Raw genomic sequence first — 23,370 nt, forward strand, 5'->3', positions numbered from 1 at the left:
CTTCTCCTCTGTCTTCCTTTCAGTGAAAGGCTTCCTTCTATGTTCCTATTAGAAGGGAGAGACAAATTGTTTCAGGCAGCATGTGGACCATCTGAAAATCATGACTAGAATCAACAGAGGATTCATTTCCCATCACCCTTTCATTTCTTGAACACCAGTTAAGAGGTGTGTAGAAAAGTGCTTTTGACTTAACTGTTTTCTGACTGTGGAAGGGGGCCTTGTGGAATGTACTGCAGAGGTGAGCCCTCAGCTTATTTCTAGCTTTTTTTTAAAAACATGATTTATTCAACTGTGTCAGATCTCAGTTGTGGCTAGTTGTATTTTTAGTTGAGGCATGTGGGATCTAGTTCCCTGACCAGGGATAGATCCTGGACACCTTGGAACTGCGGAGTCTTAGCCAGTGGGCCACCAGGGAGGCCCTATTTCTAATCTTTACTGAGACAGAGTGTGAAGCAACTGTTCGTCTAGATTCAGACTCTGCTAACCAGGCAGGAAGCCTCTGTGCTCTCCGTATTTCTTTAGGAGGGTGGCCCCAAGTCTGGTTGTGCTGTGACCGCCGCTGTGGCCCAGCTGACCCCTGGGCACAAGGTCACACGCGCCCAGGCAGCAAGTGGCAGGAGACCCAAGAGCTCCTCGGAACCATGGTGATGATGGGATGGACATCGCGACTAAAAATCTCAGAACAAGGAAGAAAGATTTCTTTGCTCTCCTAGGAGCTGCATGTGGAAAGCAGGAGAGTCGAGTTCCTCTTATTCCAAAGGAATGAAAGACAGCATCCAGCCTGTGGGCCATGAAGACGTAGAGCTCTGCAAGGAGTGATGATGGGCCTTTCTCTAACTAACTGGCTGAGCACCCAGCAGGTCTCAAGAAGAGGCAATGGACAGCTGCCCAATACTCCCTGACATGGAGCATCTTAGAACACAGTTATAGTTAATGCAAACTTTATTTATAAAAGACTCTTAAATTAGTTGTATCATGCCATGCATTCATACAGAATACAGTGACCCTTCAGGGCTACAAGAGCTCACAAACTCAAAGGAAAACTAGTCAAGAGTTTCTAATAGTTAAAAGCTAGGAAAGATTAGGACAACTTTACAAATGAGCAATTAAAAAGAAAAAGGATATGGAAACTAGTCTGAGCTGAGAGGAGGCCCGCTGTTTACAGGTCTGTACACTAAACTAAGACACAGACAGTCTTCTAGAGAGGCAGGATGCTGGCGGAGAGAAGCGGACGATGTGCAAAAGACTTGTGCCACGACGACTCCTCCCCCAGGTCCACGGCGTGATACACACAGCCAGTCTGTGCACACTAGGCCTGCCGAGGCCGACGCAACTATGAGGACTCCTAGCTTAGTCAGCTAAAGCTGCAGGGCGCCAGGGGAGGGGGGCGGTTCATTTGCGACTGCTCTTTATTCTCTCCAGTCTCTTTTTCAAATCATCAATGTTAGCTGTGGAGGAGGAGGAGGTCATGGTTCCTGAAGAGTGGGTCTGGTTGGAGTCCAGGTCTGAGTGCTGGTGCTGCTCCCGCGACTCGCGGAGCTGAGAGAGTTTGCTGTGCAGCATGTCTGTGGAGGAGGCCACGGTGGGAACTGCTGGTTTGGAGAGCAAAGAGGTCAACGGAGGTCGGTCATCCTGCTGTCGAGAGAAGGAGGCATGCTGTCAAGCAGGTCGGGAGGTGGCTCTGGAGCAACACACGCCGAGGCTGGGTTGCAGCCTCTCTGGCCACCCTGGCCTGACCTGCTGGTCACCACCCTCCCCGCCCCCCAGGAGACGAGCAGTACCTTTGTATTGTCCAGACCGCATCGCTGCCGGAGGATTTTCAGCCTCTCCAGGTAGACGGATGGCCCCACCTCTTCTCCGTTTGTGTTACCTAAGGAGGACACTGTGCTTGTGGCGGTGGGCACACACGTGACCTCCATCTGAGGGGAGATGCCTAAGGGGAAAGGTAGGAGTGTTCAGATATATACCCCCTGCCCCGACTGCCCTTGTTAAAATCCCACTGAAGGGAACGATGTGGGCCTTGAATATAACCGCTCTGCCTGATGACTACCTGGAGTTGGTGATAAAAGATACTCTGAGATACATAAGATATACTTAATGAGAACTTCCAAAACTGATAAGAGAAAAGCACTGGATTTTTTTTTTTTTTTTTGGCCTCATCCTGTGGCATGTGGGATCTAGTTCCCTGAACAGGGGCTGAACCCACACTCCCTGCAGTGGAAGTAAGGAGTCTTAACCACTGGACCACCAGGGAGGCCCCAGAAGGGCGCTGAGTGCTGAGCTGGGCCGCCCTTCTGCCTCCTGAGCTCCGCAGCGGTTTATCCTTGTCACCCCTGGCTGGACTGGGCAATCCAAAGAGCCTGAGCTACTCCTGAGTAAATGCTAAGTGCCCAAGTAAAGAACCTAAAGGACTTTAAATACTTTCAAGAATCAGACTTGATTTCGACCAGGTGATACACAGGGGAACGTTCTTATTCCAATCAGGGAGGACAGCAAGGAGCTCAGGAGGAAGAGGAGGAAACTGAGGTGTCCAGAGAGGAGGAGGAGGAGCGGGAGCATTGACATCAATATTCTGGGAGGAGTGGGGAAAACCAGAGCCAAATCAAACCAAAACAAAATCTATCACAGTTCTAAATTTCTGAGAACCACCACAAAATGCAAGCATTTAAAATATCCAATTTGATATCAATGAAAAGACATCACATAAGCCAAGAGAACAGGGAAGAAAAGCCTCTATGGCAAACAGAACAAAGTAAAGCAGGCTACTCCTGAGAAACAGGGATCCTTTCATGTACAGATGAGAATACGCTGAGGGCGAAAAGTGAAGAATAACGCAGAGACGTGGGAAGCCTGAGCACTTTCAGGCATTCAGTTACCGGTGGGGTTACATGCCTGCGCTGCAAATGTCAAACTTTCCCAGAAAGGACTCTGGACATGAGAGACGGAGGCCCTGTCCCGATGACCTCAACCAGGGACACCCGCATGCGGCCCCTGACACAGCTCACTGTGCTTCCAGAAGGGACTCTGGGTCGTGGAGAAGCATAACTTACGGGATTTAAGGACAAGACCAACTATGGGGAAAACAAAAACAAACCAAAAAAACCCAGTAACAACAACAACAAAACAATAAGAAGAAACAAGACAAGTGACACTGCAGCCTAGAGAGGTACGTGGTGAGAGAGAACCTGAGACGCGCAGACGAAGTCTCACAGGCACAGAGTTCGGAGCTAAGAGTAGGTGAGCGCCACTGCCCTTGCAAAAAACTAAATACAGGACCACTGTGAGGGCTCTGCCTGGTGAGAGGACTGCAGCAGCTAGACCTCGTTTTGGTTTAAGGCTCTGGGCTATTTTTTGCCACACCTCCAAAGTCTTCCTTTTGTCTCTAGATCCTTGAGCAGTAATTCTCTAACACAGGCTTTTTTCACTGTGTGGACAGTAATATTCCAGCTTAACATCAGGACAGGCATTCACTCATATTTAGTCAACAAAATACCTACTGAGTGCCTACTATGTGCCAGGCAACAAAATGGATAAAAATCTTTACGCTCGTGAATTTTAAATTTTAGCAGAAACAGACATCAATCAATCAATCTAATGAGCATCATGTTTTACGGTGTGTGTCAGGGGAGGTGAAGTACTAGGAGGAGTGAGGGGTGGGTTGCAAGCTGTGGATCAGGCCTCACTGAGTGACACAGATGAGAAGGAGGAAACAAGACTGTCGTGGAGAAGAGCAATCTAAACAAGAGACAGCCAGCGCAGAGGCCTTAAGAAGGTGTGTGCCTGGCGTGCCCCAGGGATGGCGAGGGGGCCCCTGGCGTGCCCCAGGGATGGCGAGGGGGCCAGTGAAGCTGCCGTGGGACAGAAGTCAGAGAGGGCAGCAGAAGGGAGACAGTTCTAGAGGGATCAGGAGCCCACATCATGTCAGACCTTTCGTGTAAGGCTTTCTGCTCCGCTGAATGAAAGGGAGAGCCTTTGGAAAGCGTCTGAGGAGCGTGGTTTTGATGCTCTGTGTGGACGTGACTATGGGAGATGGGGCTCAGTGCTGTAATCCGCGTAAGAGAAGCAGGGAGTGGCAATGGAGGGCGGAAGCGTGGGTGGATTCCCTGTATGTTGGCAAGTCAAGTCAGAAAGATTTCTCTTTTTTTTTGGCTGCACCATGTGGCAAGCGGGATCTTAGTTCCCCAACCAGGGACTGAACCTGCGTCCCCTGCACTGGAAGCACGGAGTCTTAACCACTGGACCATGTGACAAGTCCCTCACAGGGATTCCCTGACGGAGGGGAAGAGAAAACTCAAAAGTTGGGGGTTAAGCAAACCAGAAGAACAAAGCTGCCATCCAGTGAGATGGAGAGGAATGCAACTGGAGCAGGTTTTGGGGACTACCAGGAACTTGGTGTTTGATGTCAGGCATGAGCTCTCAGCTGGGAGCAGGGAGGAGGTCTGAGCTGGAGAACAGAGAAAATTGGGCTTTGCTGGCATAGAAAGTGTATTTAAAGTGATGAGAGAAGTAGGATTAATTACGGAGGTGAGAGTAAGAACCCAGGGCGACAACAACATTAAGAGCTCGGAGAGGAAGAATCGGCCAGAGAGCCCTGGGGGCAGGAGGGAGGCAGGAGGGGACCAAGAGAGCGCGGAGGCCCAGGCCCAGCGCACAGGCTGTTTCCAAGGACAGCGCGCGGCCGGTGCTGGACCCTGACATGGATCGAGGCTGAGTGAGGGCTGGCCACTCTGCCTCACTGTGGCCGTTACGCCTGAGAGGCAGGGACAGAAACGCAGACCCAGCGGCAGCCTGGTGGCGAGGCGGGGAGCAGCCTGAGCCTGTCCTGGAGGCGCCGGGGTAGCCGTACCTGCCGAGGTGGGAAGGCGGCCTTTGCCCTCCCTCTCCATCTCAATCACCCGAAGGCCTCTCTCAACATAGCTCTGGAAGAACTGTGAGGAGTTTTTCAGAAATGGTTCAATGTCAGCATCCGAATATTTCTTCTTGTATTCATATAACTCTGCTAGGCCCTGAAAAGGAGGTGGAGACAGATGTTAGTGACTCTCTTCCATAAAGCAGATCCCCATTTGGGTCAACCTTTTCCCTCTCACCTCCTTAGTGTTTTCTTTAGAGCCAATCTTCTTAAAAATCTCAGCTAAGAAATCGTTCACTTTGGCCTTTGATGATTTTTCATCCTAAAGACACAAGGAAGGAACCATTGGTTAGATCTGAGTTATTAGTCAGGAACCAGTGGTTGGATAAGACACGAATATCTTCTCTCAAACTTCAGTCCTTCCTGGTATGTTCCGCAGATAACAGAAGCAGAGCTGCGGAGGCTGCGGCAGAAACATTAACAGTCTCAGGTTTTCAACTAAACTTAGGGGGGAAAGTCCCTCCTTACATTTATCTGGGGACCAATCGATGCCTTAGGCATGGACACAGAGACTTTTGTTAGGGACAAAAAGCACAAGGTGAGAGCTGATATTTGAGAACTTCAAGGTGACTGGACTAATCCCTGAGCCTCCACCTTCGGCCCTGAGGAAGACAGGCTCCAGCGGCCTCTCCCTTTGGCAAGACCACTTCTCTCAGTCTTTCAACTCAGGACACTCACAATTCGAGATGCGCCCTTTTCTGTTTCCTTATCAGACTTGCTCCCGGTCTGGTCCATACTGTGCTTCATCATCCGGCAGAGGTGGGCCTCCAACTCTGACTCGTTCTTGTTGTCGATCATAGTCAGGTGGTCTAGGATCTGCGGGAGAAGCGTGCGTGTTGACTGGCAGCAGTGCCACATCCGTGACGCTCTCTTAAGCTACCACGGGGACGCCTGCGGCTCTCACTCACCTTGGGCCCTTTCAGTTTGCACAGAGTGTGCAGCAGTGTTTTTAGGGTCCTTATGGGAAATTCACTTTTGCATTGCTTGAGTTTTTCTTTGGGGAAGACCTTCATGAAAATGTGTATATCCAGAAGAATTCTGTCCAGATTAATGCTGTTGATGGTATCAGGCAGTAGTCGAACCATCCTCCAGAGACACTATTTAAAAAGGAAACGAAAGTCAGATGGAGTCACTGAAGAATGAGGATAACCTCTGCCACCATTTGTTTCCCTAAGCTCTGGGGTCACCTCTAAAGGATGGTCAGGGACGTGCAAGTGGCACCGCATGAACTGTCGAGTTCAGCTGCTAACGTGGACAATATCATTTACTTCAACCATGTCACTGCTTAAAGTGTGACAAGTCGTCTACCTGACCATCTTCATTCCTCTTTCCCACACCCTAGAGAGGGGACCTTAAACGACAAGGAAATGTGGAAATTCTGTCCTGGGTATGTTTGGTTCCTGAGAGTAGTTCATATTACCTAATCAAATCTACTCTGAGGAAACAAAAATATTTTACACTATGACAGTGCAGTAACAGTATTATAACGTTACAGATATGTTCATCTGCAGTTTTTCAAAAAGAGACCAAAACATTATAAATCTATACATATTTTTTCCCCCATGAGAAATGAAATTTGTCTCATCAAACTTCTTGCCTTTAGATTCTAAGAAAACTGGAGACATTCACAAAATAGTTCTATCTTTTCACTGTTTGAGACCAGGAATTTTTTTAGGCCTGAACTGGGGGTATAGAAGGAAAGGGAAAATGGAGAACAACTGTATTATTCAGGTGTGCCTGGCTGACTGACTTTCAATCCTCTTTCCCTACACTTTAAAAGAAAAGATATCAAATTATGTCAACTTCACCTTCATAACAAGCTCTGAGAATTTGGGAGAACTGGCTGTTGCTAGGAGGCTGTCTTGGAGCAAAACAAGAAGGGCGCTAGAAAACAAACCCAACACAATAGCATTAATAAGTTTCAAGCCTGCATCCCAATTAAAACCAGTAACTGAAAGGCCAAGTGTAAGCAGTCTCTATCCACCTGAGAAATGAAGAGCTCATGCATCAGGAACGGCCCTTGATTACTCAGTCATTAAGAAAACAAACATCATCGAAGCTTTCCAAGTTACCACCTGGTAAATGGTAAAGCTTGAAGCTATTTCTCATTGTCACTGGTCGGTAAGAAAGGAATGTACATGAAATGAACTGTATACCAAAGAGGAGGTGCCTGACAAATTTCACGGTCCTGTTCTAGAAGTCATAACATTGGCTGGCTTATTGAGCTGTTACTGTAATTGCTGTCTCAGGTTGGAATACCTTTGGTTCTTGAGGAAGAGAAGAGTGATAATTTAGCAGACAAACCTAAACTTACAACTGGTCTGGTACCTTTTGGTTTCTATGCGTAGACAAAAGAGAGGCTGTTCCAGACTCTAATGCTCACAGTACAAATATACCTCAGGATGTTGGTCTGGTCTGACTTCTCCAGAACCTTCACCACCAAGAGGTTCACAGAGCGGACCACCTGCTGCCCTTCCTCTAGATCTTCAATTCGAGAATCCAGCATTAAGGTGATGAGGCCATGCATCAGGTCTTTCAAAACTCCAGTGGAAGCCTCCCGGGCGAGGCTTTCTATCTGAAACAGCTATCCGATGAAAATTCTGTTAGAGAGGCGTGAAACTCAACATACACAGTGAGGAAGAGAAACACGGGTGGCATAAACGATTATACTGTATTTATAAAAATTCGCAGTACTAGGAAAAAAATAGAGATCACTACTCTCCCAAACCTCCAGTAAGAGCAAAAATTAATTGGTGTGCTTCACTCCTATTATGAAAAGTATTCTTAATGTGAACACATACTTCCTATTCACTACTGTAAAAAGATCTTATTTTTATGATTATGTAAATTACACCCTGAGACAGTCATTACTGACAATCAGTTTCTGTGAAAAGCCAGCTAGGGCCCAACCATAACTGATGAAGAAACTGGCAGAAAGCAGTTCCAGGTAGTTTGTAAGTCTCCTCACAATAAGATGAGCTGGAACACCGTCCAGCGTCCAGTGGAAGTAGTCAATAGCTTACACGGAAAAATCCCACAAATGACCTGTGTTTCCCATGTTTCACTGGAACATCAGGACCGACTCAGGCTTGAGAACCTGGGTGGGATGAGAGACTGAAGGGAAGCTCAGGCTCTGCAGAGGCAGCCTTACCGAAATCAAGTTGCCAATGACACAGCTATACAGCTTGATGACTTCATCCTTCTCCAGCTTCTCGTCTGCCATATGCGTGTTGTAGATGAGTCTCAGCTGCATGAACGTAGCTATGAGGAACTGATCGATATGGCCAGACATGGCTTCGGCTTTGTCTTCCTGTCTCAGGACCTCATCGATCTGGTAACAGAAATCCAAGATGCATTTTCCAAGCTTCATACTTCTAGGTAGCAGGAAGATACTACAAGTCTCTGTAATATTTATTAGCAAAGTGCTTCTAATATCTTAGCTTGAAAAAACTCCATTATTTAACATACAAATAACTAGTCCTTAGGGACTCATTCAATAAATATTTACGGAGCAAGATACTATAGTGTGAGTTAACTGCAGCTCCTATTCTAAGAGGCTTCCCATCTAGTTTAGGGGATAATAATCCTTGTGTTTAAATGCTAATTTATTAAAGAGAGTGTTTTCATACCCATTATGTCATTTGATTATTCCAACAGCTTTGAGAGGTAGAAACAGACAGGGCTGGATGTAAGATCTTCATTTACCAGATGAGAAAATGAGGCTCAGTAAAATCAGTCTACTTAGTTCAAATTCAATACTCAAGTTTTCCACATCTTGGTCCACATTCTTTTTGGTTCAGTAGACTGGTTGTTACTAACAGTAAAATGTTACTATGGGAAAAACACATACTTTCTATTCACTACTGTAAAAAGATCTTATTTTTGTGATTACATAAATTACACCCTGAGACAAGCATTATGGACAATCACAATATCCATGACCACCCTTTCCTGCAAGGATGCTACACTGCACAACTCCAGGGGGCACCATCTCTACAGAGTGCAACGTGAATGATGCCATCTTGTGTTGAGAAGCTGGTGGTCCTACTTTAATTTCTTTATGCATGTATACCCATAAGCACATACAATTTTACATAATTGGAACAGTTTAATAATACTGTTTCAACATGGACAAAATTAAAAAAAATATATATATATATATTGGCGGGGGGGCTGACTCTTTTTCCAAGGTAATCAACAGCCTGATATACTTTCATGCTCACAGAATCACATATAACCACACATGCACACACACAGAGGGTCAAGGTTTAGGGCATGGTTTATTCCATAAGAATATTTATAGTATATACAGTTCTCTGCATCTATCTTTCCTAACAGAAAATTACAAAAATCCTTAAAGTCAACAGAAACAATTCTACTCTTAAAGGCTGTATAACAGTCCACATATAGACACACCAAAACCTAATCATTCCCTGACCAATCAACTCGTTTGGATACCTTGTCCACTATAATTTTACAATAAACATTTTTGTGTATATATCTCTCTCTCAAGGTATTTGTCTTTGAATTTCTGAAAAAAAGAATAAAAACTCTTTGTGCTAGGAGTTTAACTTTTTAGGCTGAAGGATAAAACATTTAAAATTATGAGATAATAGATATTACTACTGTTGTTTTCTTTAAAAACACACATGTAATTCATATTTCTACATGTAATGTGTAAGAGTACTGTTTTTTCAGTGTCTCTATCAGCTGGAAGTATTATTACTCATTTTACCTTTTGTCATTCTGAAAGTTTAAATGTGATGATCTTATTTTAATGTGCATTTCTGTGGTGGGGAGGTACTGGACATCTTTTCACATGTATTTACTGGCCATCTGGATATCTGCTGTGACTTGCCTATTCTTATCCTTGATTTATATTTTTTTAGGTTCTCTTTTTCTCAAGGGTTAGTAAGAGTTCTGTTTACTATAGTTATTGGTCCTTTATTGGTCATATGCAAATATATCCCACAATATAACACTTGTTTATTGACAGTATACAGTAAATTTCTCCAAATTAAAATCTTAAAAATTTTTATGTGATCAAATTTGTCTTTTCATTTTAGGTTCTGGGTTTCCTTCCTTATTTTTCAATGGTTTCCCCAAATTCCTCGGTTATTTCAAAAAATCTGGGAGGGGGATCAGCTGGAACAAGTCTCCACAGAGCTGCACGCACACTTAGTCCGCGTCAGGGTTACGTGTGTGTCATCTCATTTTTTAGAAGAATCTCTTCCACATCTATGGTTACTTCCTTTTTTACCCCGGTTCTTATAATTTTTGCTCTCCAATCAGACTAGTAAGGGAATTTTAATTTCAAAGCTTTTTTTAAACAAGAACTGGCTTTTAGAATTTCATGAATTTTAGCTATATTACCTACTCTCAAATTTTTAATTTTTTAATTTTTCTAATTTCTAAGTGTAAGTACTAAGTTACTTTATTTTAGCTTTTCTTCAATAATAAATGCGCTTCAGGCAATATATTTTTCTGAGTTCGGTAGCTTCAGTATAGTTGTAGAGGGAAATTGTTTCCTTCACTGTTAAGAGTTTTGATTTTTTCCCCTCTTTTTTATTTTTTTAACTATGAAAGTATGATAGCACATTTATAGAAGACTTGGAAAATACAGAACAAAGTTACATATAGTGCCCCAAATATTACAATTATTTTTTTAAGTAGATAAATTAAGATTTTTAGTTGGAGTTTCAATATCAAACTCTCAAAAGTTACTAGAACAAATACACAGAAAAAAGCAGAAAGATATAGTAGACCTGAAAAACAGTATGAACCGATTCAATATAATTAAGATTAATGCAATTTTCACACCACAGTAGGATAGACATTCAATTTAAAGTTCCCATGGACAATAAACTAGGAGACACTGGACCATATCCAGGGACATAAAAGAAGGTGAAAGTTTCAAGGTCTAAAGGTGTTGAAATCATAGTCTGTTCTCTTATCACTGTGGAATTATGTTAGAAATCAAAATCAAAAGATATTAATAGCTCACATATTTTCAAGTGCAGTGTGACATTTACCAAGGGAGATCTTTGACTTAGCCACTGAAAGCCTCAATAAAGTTAGAAGACTGAAAAAACAGAGGCGTGACTGCAGAAAGTGTTTAAAAATGAGTATATTAGAAATTAATATAAAAATGAGAAATTAATATTAAAGACACTTTAAAAACCCCATGTATTTGGAAATTAAATGTCCACTTTTAAATGATGGGTATACCTAACAAGCCATAACAAGGAAAATTAGAAAACATTTGTAAAAGAATAAAAATGATAAGAGAATTTACCAGAATCTGTTACATGCAGCTGAAGCTGCTCAATGCAACTAAATACAATGCAGAATCTTGAATGACGTATGAAGACAAATAATGGGCACGAGCATAAATTTCTGTGGAATCTGAACAGAATGTGTACTTTTATCACACTGTATCACGTTAATTTCTTTCTTTTTTTAACAACATAGTATTTCTTTACATTCTCAGAATTGGATTAGAAGTTTCAAGTCTCAGTTTTCTGAGTCACTAACATAATAAACTTTCTAGTTTTTTATCAATATATTAGACGCCAAAATATATGGAACAATTTCGAGTGACTATAAATAAGAAATCTAGCATTCTATTCATACTAAGTCAAACAAGTGGAATCAAAATGTTGATTTAGGGTGTTTCATACTTTTCAAATAGCCAGTATCTTTTTTGATATTAATATTATTTATTAAAAATGTTGTTGGGTTATCAGCAGAGAATTTGGTCAGTATATCTTCTACTTTTTGCATTTGTGAAGAGATGTTAATGACTCCTGTGCTTTAAGTTTCCATTAGATGTGAGTCTGTTTCTGGGTTCTCTGTTCCATCCTGATGGTCTGTCTGTCTTTCCTTGGGCCAGTGCTATGCTGACCTGATTACAGTGGCTCTGTCATCGCTGCTAATACCAGTGGTGTAAGTCCTTTCTACTGTGTTTTTATTTTAAAACATGGTCTTTACTATTTTTAGGCCCTTTGATTTCCCATATAAATTTTAGAATCAGCTTCTCAACTTCAGAAAAAAAAAAAAACCTGTTAAGATTTTGATTGGAAATGGCACTGAATTTACAGATATAACTTGAGGAGAAGCTGGCATCTTTATAATACTGAATCTTGAGAACACAGTATATTTATTTGGGAATGTAACAAAATAATGTAATTCAACAAAATTTAAAATTTTCTCTATAAAGGTCTTATATGAATGCTGCTTGATCATTCCTAGGTACTTAGGGTTTTATTGTTCAGGGTTTTATTTTTTTATTATGGTAAAATATATATAACATAGAGCTTACCATTTTAACCATTTTTAAGTATAGAATCCAATGACATTTATTCACAATGTTGTATAACCATCATCACCTTTTCCAGAACTTTGTCATTATTCCAGACAGAATCTGTACCCATTAAAATAATAACTCTCCATCCATCCACCTGCCCAACCCCTAGTAAACTCTATTCTAGTTAATTTGGCTATTCTAGGTACCTCATGTAAGTGGAATCACACAGTACTTGTCCCTTTGTGCCTGATTGATTTTATTAGCATAATGCTTTCAAGGTTCATCCATGCTGAAGCATGTGTCAGAATTTCGTTCTTTTTTCGTTCTAATATTCCACTGTGTGTGTGTATATGAATATGTATATATGAATTTTGTTTATTCATTCATCTGTTGACGGACACTTGAACTATTTCCACCTTCTGGCTATTGTCGATGCTGTGAACTTTGGAGCATAAGTATTTGTTTGAATCTCTGCTTTCTAGGAGGGGATCTGAGGATCTTATTGTAATTCTATATTTAACTTTTTGAGAAACCACTAAACTACTTTCCACAATGGTTACAGTACTTTATGTTTCCACCAGCAATACACTCAGGTTCCAGTTTCTCCATATTGTTACAAACACTTGCTATTTTCCATTAAAAAAAAAAATAATGGCTGTGAAGTGGTAACTCCTTGTGGTTTTGATGTATAGTTCCCTAATGACTAATGATGGTGAGCATCTTTTTACTTGCTTATTTGCCATTTGTATATTGTCTTTAGAGAAATGTCTGTTCATGTCCTTTGCCAATTTTTGAACTGGGTTTTGTTTTTTTGTCAATGAGTTAATAGGAGTTCTTAAGTATTCTGGATAGGTATTATATACCTATATATGCATATTATCTGTAACATACATTTATTATATGCCACATATATACACAGGCACATATATTTACATTGACATTTATTCCTGTATTTTTATATCGAAACCATGAGCTCATGCTGGCGCATCCAATTCCAGTCCAGAGTTCATTCTCTTTCCTTGGGCTTCCATATTTTATAGCCCTCTCTGGCCCCATTTTCCTTATTATATTTATTTGACCAATCCCTTTATATGTAACCAATCTCCCATCTCTGCCACAAGCCCTTCCCCAGGCCAACCTCCACTGTTTGGGCTCTGAGTCCCCATTCAGAGCCATTCACACGCTGCCCTGCTCCCCTCCACCACACATGAATATCCTCTTCACCCTGCCTGGGGCGTCCTATTACCATGCCATGTCAGCTCCCCCCATGGACGTCTTCTTCTTCCGGCTTTGGCTCTGCGTCATCCCTCCCAAATGACAGCCTCCTCACAACATTTGGGCTTGGAGACCCTCACACTGGGCCGCTGTGGCTCTCCACTCCCACCCCGTGCTACCAGGTAGGTGCCTTCCTCCTGTTACCCTCCTCCTGGCTTTATGACTGGATCATTAGGAAAGGGAAGCAGAGGAAGAACGATTTTTAAAAAACATGTAGTTTCTCTTTGCTCAAAAGTCTCTAATGACTTCCGATCACACTGAAAATCCAAACAACTCACCCCAGGGCTTTTACAGCTCTATATGATCTGGTCTCTGTCCACCCTTCAACTTTCATTCTATACCATTCTCCCTCTTGCCACCTATGTTCCAGGCACATTGGCCTGTACTGTTTCTGTGACCACACCAAGGTCATTCCTCCTCTAGAGCTTTTGTACTCTAGCAACTGTCCTCTGCTTGAAGCCCAACTACCCATCCAAGTTACTTAGTTCCTCTCTCCCATCACCCCATTTGAGTTTTATTTATACAGTAGTTACTATCGATATTTTGTGTTTGTCTCTGTCCACTAAAATCTAAGAAAGCTCCATGAAAGCTGGTTCCTACCCATTGCTATGTTCCAGCCTCAGGTGAAAGAATGCAGTTGTAAAAATCAAGGCTCTATTAGAGCGCTACCCTATAGAGCAGGCTCTATGCGCGTGCTCTATGCAGTGGGCGATGTCTGAGAGTGGCCCCCGTGCACTTCTGTCAGCAGGGTGGTGCTGAAAACCCTGCCTCCCCGAACACTGCACTCGGTGTGCAGCCACCACTATCGCTGCCTCTACAGTCACCCACAGAACTGCCGTCACGGGCAATACCACCATTACCTGTGTCAGAGCTTGGATGCTTGTGTTGATATCACCACTGGCTACTTGGGAGATAATAAAATTGATTGTGGATGCTGTATTACTGTGCATATCATCAAAGTGTGGAGAAACAGCCCGGATCCTAAACAGCGGAGCAAAGGAAAGCATTCAATTATTACAAGGTATTCTATTGAGTTGGAATTACGCAATTCCCCACTAGATCCATGTTTCAATAAGGAACCTCTACTAGCCAGATAGTAATCTATTCTAAAGGAAATGAGTCCTGAATATTCATTGGAAGGACTGATGCTGAAGCTGAAACTCCAATACTTTGGCCACTTGATGTGAAGAATTGACTCATTGGAAAAGACCCTGATGCTGGGAAAGATTGAGGGCAGGAGGAGAAGGGGACGACAGAGGATGAGATGGCTGGATGGCATCACCAACTCAATGGGTATGAGTTTGAGTAAACTCTGGGAGTTGGTGATGGACAGGGAGGCCTGGTGTGCTGTGGTCCATGGGGTCGCAAAGAGTTGGACACAATTGAGCGACTGAACTAAACTGAATCTATTCTAAAAAGTTCTAATTGCACAGAGAACTCTTTTTAATATGTACACTCCAATGATCATGAACTGCTTATACAAATGAGTTAACTTACTTGGGCTCAGGAATAAGGACTGGTTCAAAAATGTCATCCAGTTTGTGCTGAACAAGTTCTGGCATTTCACACCGCACTGTACCATTGTCATTCTCAATCTCATCTAGGTCCAGCTGGAATTCTCGGCGAACCATCTGGGCTGCCTCAGGATGCCCACTCATGCTTCGGGCTTGGCTAAGGGAAGCAAAAGGAGGCTCCTGAACTAAAAGAGACTTCTGAATCTAAGGGCAAAAGAGTAGCACTGCCAACAGCCCCAAAGCTGCAAGACAGATGTTCAACTTCTGGTTTCAGCCCCCCTGAATGATTTAAATCCTTGCCTCTAAGCAAGTGTCTTCAATGGGCAACAATGCTGGTTCATGAATATCCTAAGAGAGTAGATTAACTTGTACTTATAGTACTACCAAGTTATAAGTATTCTCTCTAGTTCACTAAAGCCAACCAGCAGTAAATAATAAAGAGTATTTATATTGACTCAAAGGTCACGACTTCTGGGCAAAAACCTAAGAAATATCTAGACTGCCTGGATCTTTTCCACCAATTTAACCAGTGTTTATGTTTTTCTAATTACAAGCAGCATCCCATGCAGTGTTCAATAAATTTTATACTTCAGGGACAATCAACTCTTTTTAGGAATATTCACTCTTGACGAGTTGGGACCAGCATTACATCTAAGCAGTAGATATTCACCGTTTCCAAATTCAAATTGGTTAAAATTATACTCATGATATGACCCAAAATAGAGCTGTCTTGCATAGAAGGCAGTCTTTTGAGTCCCTAAGCCAATGCTGGGTTGCATGCACTTTACTCAGCTTTATGAGAAGAACAGGAACCTGTGCATGACCAAACATAACACAAGGAAGAAGGTGAACCAATGCTCTGGCCACACGACATTGAGCTGACACTTCTGCTAGCCAGTGGACTTTCAGGGAAGGCGTGACTCATGGCTACTTGGACACCCTCCACCCTGGTTATAAACTCTACACCAGTAGCCCTCCAGAGGGGATGAATCCAAGTCAGAAGTTAGAAAGATATAAGAGCCCTGCTAATGAGAAATCAGCAGGCAGTACTTACATCCTATAAGTGCGATACATAATTCTGTCCACGGAAAAGCAGTGAAAGAAGGCACAAGACTATTTAGAAGTGGTTTTGAGACAAAGACAATGAAGACTGAAGGATTAAACATTTGGTTACAAGACATATACCCAGACACTGTGTCCATGCATGATAATGGCTACAAGAACTCAAGATTATGTTACAGGATAAGCTCTGAGCACACAGGCAAAGTCCACAGAGATGCCCTCTGACGAGCCTCTCAGCCCACATACTTGAGTCTGGAGGGCATGTCCTCCGCTGGCCCCTTGCGCAGCATGCTGGTGCTGGAGCTTGTGCTCTGGGTGCGCTGCGGCTTCTCTTCCACCTGTTTCACTGGTGCAGCCGAAGGCCTTTTTGCTGACCGCTTAATCCTCTCCTCAAGCATGCTCATATCTTTTTCAGAAAGCTGTTAATAGAACCCACATTTATTAGCTCACCTCTCTACTAGAATTTCAGAGAATTAAAAACCTCATATGGTGGTTTAGTCACTAAGTCGTGTCCAACTCTTATGACCCAGTGGACTGTAGCCTGCCAGGCTCCTCTGTCCATGGGATTCTACAGGCAAGAATACTAGAGTGCGTTGCCATTTCCTTCTCCAGGGGATCTTCCCAGGTTTCGTGCATTGCAGGCAGATTCTTTACTGAGTGAGCTACGAGGGAAGCCCAAAAACCTCATATAATCTTCATATAATTGGAAGACCCAAGAATTAATTGCCATTTCCATGCTGAAGCAAACAGAATCTCCTAGGTTAGGATATGTTCACTTTCAAACACTACCTATCCTTTAAAATCAACTGTTGCTAAAACCTGACTTGCTTTAGTAAGAGAAGATATGAAACAAGGACAGGATACAAAAGGAAAGGCCCCGTGAATAACTACAAATAAAAAGGTCAAGAATTTAACAAAACCTCCTCATTTTTGTGGTATCACCACTAAACTAGTGGTGTGACTATGGGCAAGAAGCTTCACTTTTGGTCATCTGTAAAATTCCTATCTGCTTTATCTCCTTCACTGGCCTCACAGTGAGGATTAAATGAGGTAAATGTAAATAAAAATATACAAGCATAGGGTAAATATACGTGCTACTAAGAGGTAACTGGAGTGAAGAACAGGTCCAGTCACGGTAGTGATTGGCTCAGAGGAACTAAGGAGTCAAAAACAGAACCTTCTGTTTGGAGAGTCTGGCTCATGGCTACAGCGCAAGACCCTTTTGATCTGACAGGTACCAGAATCCACATTATACATGAGTACTTGTTCACTAAAAAATAAATGCAGTAAAAATTATCAAGGAGATTGCCAGGCACAACTTAAATTCTTAGACTAGCTTAAATTTCTTGATTCAAAAATAGTTTTCATCTAAAGCAAATTGATAAGAGGGGAATGCTCGGAAAGAAAATCTAACTTCCAGTAAAACACAGCCTTAAGTGTCCTAAAGTAATCAGATGCACCGTCAAGGGTTTATATGGATTTCAAGACGTATCGAGAGGTTGAGTTTTAATAAAAAGTGGTAAAAACTTAAGAGTTCAGATGGGACGAAATTTCTCACCTACATGATCTTTCAATTCACAACATGCTGAAAATGTTCAGAGAAAAGTGACTCACGGTTCCAATCAGCTTGAACACTTGATCCCCGTGTACATTGTACACCGTGACGATGGTGTTGAGCGCAGCGTTGCGCACAGCATTATCACGGTCTCCTATGTGAATCGCTATCTCCTTTAAGGCTTTTCCTGGGGTTGGTTGGCAAACATTCATGCCATAGGACTCGACCAGACACCCCAGTTCTTCCAGGCACTCTGATGGGGAAGAAAGGCTAGATTAAGGACACTCAATACACATTTGGCACAAAAACCTATCTTTACTGGATACATTTTCCTTGGCATACATGAAGGGCTAAAGTCTTATTCTGGCTCTCCCTTGAATTCTTCTTGTTTATTGCCTTCTACAAAATATACAATGAAACGGTGGTGCTGTAGCAAGCATTCCTAGAAGGGACGCCTGTGAGTCAGATGGCCCCTGTGCACTTGACTTTGTCATCAGGGAGGTACTGGGTGGTGCCTGCATCACCTGACACTGTGGCTCCACCAGTGTGCAACTCATCACTCTCACAGTCCAAACCAGAAGGCTGGAACCAAGAAATTCCCTGGTTCACCTATAAACTACTTCTTTGAGAGGTCACTGTTGCAGACATAGGCATCTATCAATAGTTGCTTTACCTGCTCTCTGCTTGGAGTTTTTGGATTTGGTTCCTTCCATGATGAAAGGGAACATCTTGCTGGCTGGGTAGACAAGGCACATCCGGTTCAGGATGGCACGGACATCTTTACGAATGACATCCTTTGGTTCTCCGACCTGGTCAACAAGGAAAATAATAATAAAGTGAGGCACTGTCTGAGTAGCAAAGGCACCCCCTTGTGTGCTACTACATCTTGAAAGAAGAAAATGAGTGGTGGAAGGTCATCATCATCCAACAGATGGAAGACAGAAGAGGGAATAAAAATACAGGAACTGAAGTAGCTGGGAACTTGGGCAATCTTCCAGAGTGAGAACAATGCTTTACCTTGAGGATGAGATAGGGGATGAAGGAAGATGCTTCGTTCTCAGTAAGATGATATTCCTCATCACTTAGCAGGGTGAAGAGCAATTTTAAATATTCTAGGGTTTTCATGAGGACGCTTGTATTGGTGTCAAAAAACCGCAGCGTAACCCACTTCAAGATAAGATCCAGGCAACCAATGACACCCTCTTTTTCGCTCTCCAAGTGCTTGAAACAAAACAATACAAAACCCCCACAAATTAGACTGTATAAAAATTTAATTTCTATTAGGCAAGTAACTCATATATTTTACTACAGTCCAAAAAAAAGATGATAGATTTTTAAGCCTCCGTTTAAGACCCCAAATTACAGACATGTAGTCATTTATTCAATCAGATAATAAGAAAGCTCTAAGAACAGAGAACATGGTATATTCTAGTTCCTTCGAAGTCATGCAAACTTCTGATTATTTCACAGAGCTCAGTATTTTCACACGTCCAAGATTCATGCCTATTTATTTTGTTGCAAACTTACATCAACCATGACAGCAAGGGCCTTGTTATGATGCTGAAAGTCTGAGTGAAACATCTCATCTTGTAACCATTTAGCCACACAGCTAGACATCTGAGTTTTTAGCTGCTCAATGTATTCATCCCGTGGAGTAGTAAAATTCCATTTTAATACCTGAAAAACAAACAAACAAACAAACAAACAAAAAACAAACAGTGAAAGGGGCTGTAAGGGGTTCAACTGAATGCACAGAGACATTCTATTTAAAGCAGCTGCAGGAATCAATTTAATAGGATATTTTAAAATTCACCAAGATTAATTTGTAATTAAATATGAATGCAAAGTGCACTTTCAATCTGTCATACTCTGGAAGCTTAGTTCTGAAAATCTTTTAGGAATAGAATTTTCAGCAATTTTTACTAGAAAAATCAATGCTCTGTTATTGTATAAGATGGTGAATACTGTTGGCATAATTTTAATAAAGGGAAAATTTGAAATATGTATAAAAATTTTAAATGTACATACCAGTCTAGGCATTTATTATAAATATATTTACATACATGTACAAATTGACATTCAAAGATGCCTATGGCAGTATAGTTTATAAGAGCAAATACTAGAAGCAACTTAAACGTTTAACATAGTGGGTTGAGGATAAAGACAGGTACACACATACGATGTACCAATAAACTGAAAACACATATGTGTAACAGATATGGAACAATCTTCAAGACAGTACTTCAAATACCATTAAAAGAAAAAAGTAAGATTTAGAACAAAGAGTATGGCATATTCCCACCACTTGTGTATAAGGAGAGCTATATATTTATACATATATGATTGTAGAGGAACAGAATATTACTATTTTTAGAGTAATAAATTAAAAAACTGGTATTTTCCCCCGTTCAGGAAGACTAGAGTAGGAGATATGCTTCTCATACTTTCTGTACTTTTTGAGCAGTTTGAATTTTTAAAAAATTATGTATTTTGAAAAAATTTTGACTAATAAAACCAAAACATCAAAAGATAAATTACTGAACTAGCCATATATAGTTATCAAATCTATCTTTTAAGGTATCAGGTACAAGAAAGATTAAAGGAGTGGCATATTACATATGCGTTAATTGATAAAAATCAATGACTACTTTCCAGTCTTTGATTTTAAACAAAATAAAAACCCTACAAACCCACCAAACCCCCCAAAACTTCTTTCTACTGGGAGATAAAAAGGCAACAGCTCCATTCCATAGTTTCTTTGGTAGAAATTAATGCTGTAGGATTTAATACTTCCATAATGTAGTCTTAAAGAAACAAGATATAATTCACAAGCAAAAGATTCAATTATTAGATATTTCACAATGATATGAATTTCAGACAGAAACTTTAATTCTTGATTATAAAACAAAGCAAAAACAAGCAAAAACTTCCTGAAGATTTTAATTCTTTCCTTACTTTTAGTCCTTTCTCATCTTTCATCCTTTGCTCCTTTCCATTTGGAACCACAATAAAAATAGGACCGGATTTGTCTTCATCCTCCTTTAAGCTGGTTTTGCTCGGAACTTTCTTTCCTTGTGCAGTCTACAACCAAGGTGCAGGGAATACTGATTAGACAGATTACTACTCCTTAGGATTCACTGTTGCTGCCTATTAAAAGGGTGCCATGTAAACCAGACATGTTTCTATATCATATTCCAAATGAAAGAAACTAATGAACAGAATCTTACATTTGATATGTTTGTGTACAGGTTTTCTAGAAATGTTTCTGACAGCAGGCTTAAGTAACTGTTGGTCAGTGCTTGGGCTGGCACGCGATATGGTTGGAAAAGTTATACCAATGGTCTGGGTCACAGGTTGTTTTTGTTTACTGGACAATTCTTTCAAAAAAACTGAGAGGTAAGTGACATAAAAAGCTATGGTTTTTCCAGCAGTCATGTGTGGATATGAGAGTTGGACTATAAAGAAAGCTGAGCGCCAAAGAATTGATGCTTTTGAACTGTGGTGTTGGAGAAGACTCTTGAGAGTCCCTTGGACTGCAAAGAGATCAAACCAGTCCATTCTAAAGGAGATCAGTCCTGGGTGTTCACTGGAAGGACTGATCCTGAAGCTGAAACTCCAATACTTTGGCCTCCTGATGCGAAAAGCTGACTCATTTGAAAAGACCCTGATGCTGGGAAAGACTGAGGGCAGGAGGAGAAAGGGATGACAGAAGATGAGATGGTTGGATGGTATCACCGACTCAATGGACATGGGTTTGGGTGGACTCCGGGAGTTGGCGATGGACAGGGAGGCCTGGCGTGCTGCAGTTCATGGGGTCACAAAGAGTTGGATACGACTGAGTGACTGAACTGAACTGAACTGAATGGCAGTCACACATTTAATAGCACTTAGTTGAGAAAGCTCTTCTGTTTCTCTGCATATAAAATCTCTATCACATCATTCTAACTGAAGACACTTTGAGAGCCTACTTTTAGAGAAAACTGCTGAAACATTTTAATAAGATACTAAAGTGGCTCTTAAAAATAATCCAAGATTTAGAATCTTTGCATCAGATGGAAAGAAACTGTGAACATACAGTATACATATTTAAGGTAAAATCTGAATTTCATTACTGGAATTATTATTATAATAAATGCAGCAAAAGTCTGCTATTTCCAGTGAGGCCAGCATTTCTTTCTATTTCAAAGACTGAAGCCATTTAGTCAAAACAAATAAGAGATGAGTTATGTCAAATTGCTTTGTAAACTGTAAAAGTCTGGAAAAAAAGTGGTTTTAAGAAGCGTCAAAAACTACTTTAAAGCACTTGTGATCAAAAACTAAAATCAGCACTTGTTAAACATGGGATGACGAGAGGGAGGAGGACAGGAAAAGAACAGTTTCATTGGACAGTTTGGAAGATCTTTACCCATTTAAATTAACTCACTGAATTCAAGGACCCAAGCACAGGGAAGGAAAATGAGTAATTAATAGTTAGAAGAACGGCCACAGGATGGCCCTTCTATAATGGGGATATAACAATAAATGTACTGGATAATAAAACATGTCCTCCACTGACACATTTTCATCAGTTACATGTAGTTAATAAAATAGTTTTCTCTAGATTTACTATTGATTGCACAGTTCTGCGATTTCCCTTTTGTAAATATAAAATAGTCAATATTCTGAATACAGTGACAAGCTCTGAATCTTGATACAGAAATTGATGACAATTTACTGTGATTAAAAAACCTTAATTAAATGAAAAGACACCCGAGGATAATTAAGGCTGAGAATTTGAAAACATTTCTTTAAACTGTTCAATTCTGCATGCATGCTGAAAGGACTGGTGATCTATCAAATCTCACTGGTGTGGGGACAGAAGGTCCTTTGAGTCTAATCAGAACACTTCGTTGTATGATGACTTAACAGGCAAATGTGAAGGAAGTTGCTTACTACTGAAAATCTCCCCCAAAGACCCGGATGACAGAAACCTGGCAGTAGCTCTTGAGAACAGGATGCCTCTGTTTCATGACATCATTAAAATTGAGCCACAGATAAATGTACAACAAGCACTTCATAGATAATATCCCTTCATATGCAGTGTTTTTCTTAAAAGAATGACTTAGTGTAAAGAAATATTTAAAAGCAACTCTACACTTAAGCTGCAGAGTTAACATACCTTTGTTTTAGAGGAAACTCCTAGAGCCTTGGCCTTTTTCGGATCAGGCTTGGAGTCTACAGTGCCAGAAACAGAATCTTCAGCAGGTGCTTTGAGAAAATAAAAACACATATTGTAAATACAAACTTTTAACTAATATCACTATATTCTGAGCAGGTTCAAAATATAATGATGGTGAGAAAGCCTACAGTTTTAAATGTATCCCTTTCTAAAGTGTTTTTAGATTTTTTTTTTCCCCTAATCTTTTTTCTCCACAGTTTCCTCTTTAAGCACAACCTCATGAAATTAGTTCAGAAAATCTACATCTGCTTTATCAACACTTAAACTGCAGTTTTCAAACTATTTTCTAAATAGCAATTAAAAATTAATTAATTTTAAGCAATTAATAGCAATTAAATCTGTCTACCTTTTTGCTAGACGGATACTTCTTTAAAAGAAGGGTCTATCACCTTTGAAACTACAGGAAATTATATATACCAATGGCAAGATTCCAGTAGATGTTATAACTGAATATACACTTTGATACTAGCAATTTTACACATGTAAACTTTCTAACTTTTTAGCACCCCAATAAACAGATTACTGCCTTGT

At 41.1% G+C, this 23,370-nt stretch overlaps 1 protein-coding gene and 1 non-coding gene across 3 annotated transcripts in view; both read right to left on the reverse strand.

Annotated features, from left to right (window-relative positions):
* Positions 1-1,040: 1,040 nt before the first annotated feature.
* The window catches only part of CKAP5 (cytoskeleton associated protein 5), a 95,320-nt gene continuing 72,990 nt past the window's right edge, over positions 1,041-23,370 (reverse strand). Inside the window, exons 27-44 of one of the 2 annotated variants that reach the window (XM_068989358.1) lie at positions 22,780-22,868; positions 20,577-20,702; positions 19,149-19,298; positions 18,639-18,842; positions 18,295-18,430; positions 17,681-17,874; positions 16,313-16,485; positions 14,988-15,161; positions 14,351-14,471; positions 8,061-8,240; positions 7,306-7,493; positions 6,718-6,793; positions 5,818-6,006; positions 5,588-5,725; positions 5,088-5,171; positions 4,847-5,006; positions 1,782-1,870; positions 1,041-1,635 (exon numbers count right to left, since the gene is read on the reverse strand). In XM_068989358.1, coding sequence (XP_068845459.1) covers positions 1,393-1,635; positions 1,782-1,870; positions 4,847-5,006; positions 5,088-5,171; positions 5,588-5,725; positions 5,818-6,006; positions 6,718-6,793; positions 7,306-7,493; positions 8,061-8,240; positions 14,351-14,471; positions 14,988-15,161; positions 16,313-16,485; positions 17,681-17,874; positions 18,295-18,430; positions 18,639-18,842; positions 19,149-19,298; positions 20,577-20,702; positions 22,780-22,868 — 2,714 coding nt within the window. In that variant the 3' untranslated portion in view covers positions 1,041-1,392. Of the gene's footprint in view, positions 1,636-1,781; positions 1,934-4,846; positions 5,007-5,087; positions 5,172-5,587; positions 5,726-5,817; positions 6,007-6,717; positions 6,794-7,305; positions 7,494-8,060; positions 8,241-14,350; positions 14,472-14,987; positions 15,162-16,312; positions 16,486-17,680; positions 17,875-18,294; positions 18,431-18,638; positions 18,843-19,148; positions 19,299-20,576; positions 20,703-22,779; positions 22,869-23,370 lie in introns of both variants that reach the window. The other variant, XM_068989357.1, reaches the window with a different exon arrangement.
* On the reverse strand, positions 18,078-18,188 carry LOC138093302 (small nucleolar RNA SNORD67). The gene has a single exon (XR_011146038.1). It is a non-coding gene; the product is annotated as a small nucleolar RNA SNORD67 (small nucleolar RNA).

Source organism: Capricornis sumatraensis, chromosome 16 (genome assembly GCF_032405125.1).
Source record: "Capricornis sumatraensis isolate serow.1 chromosome 16, serow.2, whole genome shotgun sequence".
NCBI lineage: Eukaryota > Metazoa > Chordata > Mammalia > Artiodactyla > Bovidae > Capricornis > Capricornis sumatraensis.